At 27.9% G+C, this 6,000-nt stretch overlaps 1 protein-coding gene across 1 annotated transcript; it reads right to left on the bottom strand.

Moving 5' to 3' along the window:
* Nucleotides 1-444: 444 nt before the first annotated feature.
* Nucleotides 445-3,222, bottom strand: LOC129313997 (putative receptor-like protein kinase At3g47110). The gene is made up of 3 exons (XM_054957379.1): nucleotides 3,162-3,222; nucleotides 1,622-2,659; nucleotides 445-797 (listed from the first exon to the last, which is right to left on the bottom strand). Exons 1-3 carry the CDS (start codon nucleotides 3,220-3,222, stop codon nucleotides 445-447), a joined length of 1,452 nt encoding a protein of 483 aa, XP_054813354.1.
* Between the last annotated feature and the right edge of the window lie 2,778 nt (nucleotides 3,223-6,000).

The raw sequence follows: 6,000 nt of genomic DNA, 5'->3' as shown, positions 1-6,000 counted from the left end.
TAAAAGATTATGGCAATTTGAAGTTTTTTGTTTAATAACTAAGAATATATAGCATAGTCCAGATGGTTTTGGATTCAAGTTTCTTACAATATACTATTGCAAAAGTGTACAAGGAAACAGAGTTTCATTGGCATTATATAATGTTTAAATGATCACTCTCCAATTCGTGATAAAAGTTGTACGCTATTATATATCCCGTGCTTTTTTTTTTTTTAAGGAAGAAAATAGTTAAGGGAAGAAGAGATTTGAGAAACTGTATAGAATGTTTACGGAAAGAGGAAAGAAGTAAAGCAACTAGGTGCTTTATACTTTTATATTTGGGTAAAAATAAGAACACATATATATAACAAATAATGGGTCCAACATATTCTAAAAGTAGATAATCAAAAAAATGGACAACAATTAACCACACAAATTATAAGAAACTTAATGCTAATTTAGACATTATGCTGCTTGTCTACGCAAAAACATGCCCTTCATCTTGTTTAATGATACTACAACATCAATCATATTGCCACATGCTTCTGGAAGATTGGTGCAACAATTCAAGGCCAATTCAAGAACAAAAGTTGTAGATGTCAATATATTTTTTATATGATGTTGATCTCCTTCTAATAAATTGGAATCCATGACTTGAATTATTGCATGTGGCATTGACTCACTTACCCAGCTCTTCAAGTTCAATCCTTCAACAAACATATCTTCCGTGGGCCTTTTTCTTGTAAACACCTCTAATAGCATAATTCCACAACTATACACATCTACTTTTGTTGAAACAACTCCAAAAGATCCATACTCTGCATATAATTGAATTCAAGTAATAAAATAAAACTAATAACTGAACAAGACTATTCATTTAGTCATTTAGAGTAGATGTGATAACAAAGAATTGAGAAATAAGTTATGTTGTGCTGCCTAATAGTAGTGTTTGAATTTTTTACACATATATTTTTATTAACCCTCAAGATTGATAGGAAAATTTTATGATCATAAGCCAAAGAATTTTTATGTAGAAGAAACAAAGACACACCACCCCTAGTCCCCATATCCAAGAATACATGCATGCACACCCCATGCACACACATTTCAAAATATACATTCATCTTAAGGTTCTAATGTTAATTAGTTAAATAATTTTATATACATATAAAATGATCAAATGAAACGACATTCAACGATTTCTAAATTCATAAAATAGCTCTTTCATTTTCTATTTGAATAGAAGAGCCTATAATAGCTCTTTCATTTTCTATTTGAATAGAAGAGCCTATCTCATGAACAAATTAGAAGGAAATATCCTAGAACATTTCTCTATATAGAAGAATTAAGGGACCAAGTTTTAGGCATAGATAACTTTGATAAATTGTAATTTATCAATTAAATTACATATTTAATAATTGAATCAAATCAATAACATTAATATGTTTATTAAGAAGTCATGTATTATTTATCATAAATATTAATTAATTTGCCATGCACTAATTTAATATAATATTGCTAATCTAAATAATTAGTAACAATATATGTAATAAGCTTTTATGAATATAATATGTTAAAGATATAAGTTGTTAGAATGCAAAAGAAGAAGAAAAAATTGAGACATTATGTTTAGAATAATTACCAGGTGCCACATAATCAATAGTAGGTATTGTCTCTGTGTTTGTCTTAGATTCCTCTTTATCTAAAAGTTCAGAAATTCCAAAGTCACTAACATGAGCAACCAGTTCATCATCCAATAAAATGTTGCTCGGCTTCAAATCACAATGAACAATTGGTGTTAACAAGTCATGATGGAGATATTCCAAAGCAGTTGCTACATTTATCATTATGTTCAACCTTTGAAGAAAACCTAAAAAATAGTTGTGAGAATATAACCATTTTTTAAGGCTCCCATTGGGCATGAATTCCGTCACCAGAGATTTAAAATCAACATTGGAACAACAGCTTATAACCTTCACCAAATTGTGATGGTGTGCATTACACAATATGTCACATTCTTTTTCAAAGCTCCTTAACATTACATGTGAATCAAATTTAAAGATCTTAACTGCAACGATCAATGCACTAGAAAGTTTTCCTTTAAACACAGAACCATAACTACCCCTTCCAAGTATGTTACTCTCATCAAATCCATTGGTTGCTTCTTGGATTTCAAAATAAGAAATCCTTTTGGGCACTCCTAAAATTGATAAATCCCTTTTAACTAGACCCCTTGAATTTTGTTGTCGTTTATGCCTTAAAAGGATAATGCCTGAGACAATCAAAATTATTGACACAACTATGGGTAATATGCATTTTAATAAAAGCAATATTGTCATTGATCTTTTTCTTGTTTCTCTTTTGCAAGGAGGCACTTCAAATTGTGGCTTGCCACAAAGAGCTTGATTCATCATAAAAGATTTAGGAGTCAAATTTTTAAAAACTCCTCCACTTGAAATCTCTCCTTGGAGTTTGTTATAAGAGAGATTGACATACTTAAGAACAATAAGTAACTCAAGAGATTTAGGAATCTTCCCAGACAAATTATTCTCAGAAAGGTTCAATTTTACTAAGCTCAACATATTTCCGAATGATTCAGGAATATTTCCTTGCAAATTGTTATGTGCTAGGGATAGATCTTGCAAATTATTCAGGCCACCTAGAGTAGTTGGAATAAAGCCTGAAATATGATTTCTTGACAAATCCAATAATACAAGAGCATTTAAGTTTCCAATCCTTAATGATACATTTCCAACTAAAATATTGGAAGATAAGTTTACCCTCAATATATCCTTCAAATTCCAAAAGGAAGGGGGTATTTTAAAATTAATTTATTAGAGTCCAAGTAAAGGTCTCGCAAAGAGGTATTGTTTGCTAAACAAGGGGGCATTCCTCCAGAAAACTTGTTTCTACTTAAACATAAGTAGGCAAGCTTTGTGATTTCACAAATCTCATCAATGATTAGGCCATGTAGCTCATTGCCTTCAAGATTCAAATATTGAAGATCTAAGAAGCCACCAATTGCTTTTGGAATTGATCCTATCAAGATGTTTCTCCCAAGGATAGCTTGAAGAAACTAGTGAGATTCTCAAAATTTGATGGAAGATTGCCGGATATAAAATTGCTTTCAAGATCTAAGAATTTCAAAGTTGAAATGTTAAAAATGTTCAATGGAATAGAACCGTTCAACTTGTTATGTGACAAGTCTAATTCCTCAAGCTTATGAAGATTGCCTACTTCCATAGGTATTAAACCTATATTAAAAAAAGATTAGTCTTACTGAAGTTATCTAAAGTGAATACTAAAAGTAGTGAATAAGGCAAATATATAACTAATGAGATGTATGATTGTTGATACTCCTTTTTATGCCAGGTTAATCATGTTTTACATCTTGATTTTTCCTTTCTGTTCATGTATATTATAACAAGATGGGCATTTATTTTTTTTCATAGATCCTTTAAATTAATTTTATATATATAATTCAATTTATTAAAAATAATTCTGTTAAAAAAAGATAAAGAATTTTTATTTATTCATATCATTGAAAAAGTTGACCATTTGAATCTAAATATAAAAATACAATCATACTCTCAAGTTTTTGATGTCTTAAAGGTGCATCCATTGCATACCATTTAATGGTTACAATTGAGAAAACTTATTATATTTAATAATTTTAAATTTTCAATTTCAACTATCACAATCTCTTATGAAATATATTTTTAGTATTAACAAACAAATTAGAAACTAAAAAAATTAATTATATATCATTTATTAAACTATTAAATATATCTTCAAAGTTTAAGTTTGTAAGATCACCAATTTTATTAGGAATATTTCTTGTAATTTAGAAACAGATAAAATAAACATAAAAGTATAATGCTATGATTTGTTGGATGAATACCTTCCAAATTATTGTAATTCATATTTAACCATTGAAGCATGGTCAAGTTTGTGATGCTTTTGGGTATATGGCCTGAAAGAAGATTGACACATAAGGGACACATTAGTTAAAATTCAAATTGTCTAATTCCATTGAAGCACACTCCAACGTTAATTGATAATGCATTCAACATCATTATTGCACTATTGCTCTTTCTGATATCTCCCCCCGGTAAAGCTGGCTTTCTAGAGTAAACAGCTACTATAACATGTTCTAACTACCACTAGTTATCAACAACAGTTAAAGAATTAATCCAATGCAAAAGATATTATTTGAAAAAACTTTTTACTCGCAAATCTAAATCTATAGTGATAGCCTTTAGCGCAACAATAATAACATACTTCCTCATATTCTCATATAAAATATTTCCAAATTTTGCCACACTTTAAAAATGTTATTACATTGTTCACCTTGTTAGAAATCCAAAGATTCCAATTTTATCATTTTTAACTAATGGAATGATTCTAGAAGAAAGAAATAATTATCAGAAAAATGATGCTCATTGGGCTTATGTCTCAGCCCAAGTCCAACGTCCCAATATTCTGTTACGGCATGACATATGGTATCAAAAGTAATGCTCGATGATGATGATGTACATTGTGTGACAACAAGACCTAGTTGTCAGCTAAACTAATCAAGTGTTTAATGCAGAGGTGAGAGTGGGAGAGATCGTAGCATGAAATAACATACTATATGGCAGCATAATTTTTAGTATCCAAGATCCTAATTTTAAAATTTCCATGATCTCCGCAGATTTTTTTAGGAATATCTCCAACAATATAGTAAAAGAACACAAATGGAAAATGAAAATAAACATGAAAAATTCAATATATTTATTTAAAATGATGCATATAAAAATCATTTAAAGTGGGTAGTAACTCGTGGGGTATTAATCTTTTGCTTATTTAATTTGCTATTTTTCTTAAAACAAGTTTCTTAAAGGTTATTTATTTGTTTTTTATTTTTTATGAATATAATATAATTATTTGGTTAGTTAGAAAATTAATTTCATTTACATAAAAATGAAAAAAAAAGTCTCTCTCCTCCACTCTCCTCTCTTTATTTCTTTCTTAATTTTTATAACATAAAGAGCCCCCGCTGATGGCAAATATTATCTCTCCCAGGATAATAAGGATAAATGGTAGACCTCTTGTAAGTAAGTTGCTACATACACAAGAGTTGAGAGTCAAACCTCTAACTATTTGTTTAAGTGATGAGAGTCCTATCACTTAGTTATTATTTCATTTAATTTATTTTATTTTCAGGATATGGAGTTGTTCTCCTAACAAAATGACATTAAAGCCTAATTTATTTAGGGCCCATATGTTTAAGATTCAAAATAAGTGATTTTTAGATAGTTTAGATATTGTATAAGAAATTTATTTTATAGAGATTGTATAAAAAGAAAAAATTATTTTATGTTTGGTTACAACAATAAAAAAGTGATTATTAGTTAGTTATTTTTAAATTTTATGATTTTTTCTTTGACTTTCTATTATTTAATTTTTTTGTAAAATTTTAGGATATCTTAATATATCTAGCATTTTTAAAGCATTCTCTTTCATCTACAATATCATATTATTTTTAGAAGCTACTTAAAGTAGATTTTTAAAATAATAATAAATATGCTTTTTCATTCTAATAATTTTCAAAATTTTAAACAAATATCACAAAAAAATCATAAAAAAGAATTTTTTTTGCAGATAATAAATGATTTTTCATAAAATAAGCTGAAGCAAATGGGCTCTTATGCTCTTTTTCATAAAAAGTCACTTGTTTTTTTGACAAAAATCTATTTTGTAAAATTTTATCATGTTTTTTAAAATTTTAAAAATAATTACAATCTGAAACCAAAAAAAAAATTATATTTCTAATTATTTTGAAGAATTTCGTTGTATCGCTTCTTAAAATAATATGATACAGTAGCTTAGAGAAAATGACCTAAAAATGTTGAGATATATGAAGATATTGTAAATTTTAAAATAACAAACCATAAATTATTTGTCATAAATAGGGATCCAGAAAGACATTATAAAATCTAAAAATAACTAAATAACTACTATTTTTTATTATTGTAACCA

Source organism: Prosopis cineraria, unplaced genomic scaffold, assembly GCF_029017545.1.
Source record: "Prosopis cineraria cultivar Desert tree isolate PC_DT_omini unplaced genomic scaffold, ASM2901754v1 PC6, whole genome shotgun sequence".
NCBI lineage: Eukaryota > Viridiplantae > Streptophyta > Magnoliopsida > Fabales > Fabaceae > Prosopis > Prosopis cineraria.
Note: the sequence above shows the minus strand (reverse complement) of the source record. Positions and strands in the feature narration are given on the sequence as shown.

Bases quoted from the DNA above. Each gene is read 5' to 3' on its own strand.
- LOC129313997 (XM_054957379.1), bottom strand. From the start codon at position 3,222: ATGGAAGTAGGCAATCTTCATAAGCTTGAGGAATTAGACTTGTCACAT. The intron at 2,660-3,161 runs GTTCTATTCCAT...ATCATATTTCAG, and splicing joins GTCACATAACAAGTTGAACG to GCTTTATTCCAACTACTCTA. The intron at 798-1,621 runs GTAATTATTCTA...AATTATATGCAG, and splicing joins TATTGATTATGTGGCACCTG to AGTATGGATCTTTTGGAGTT.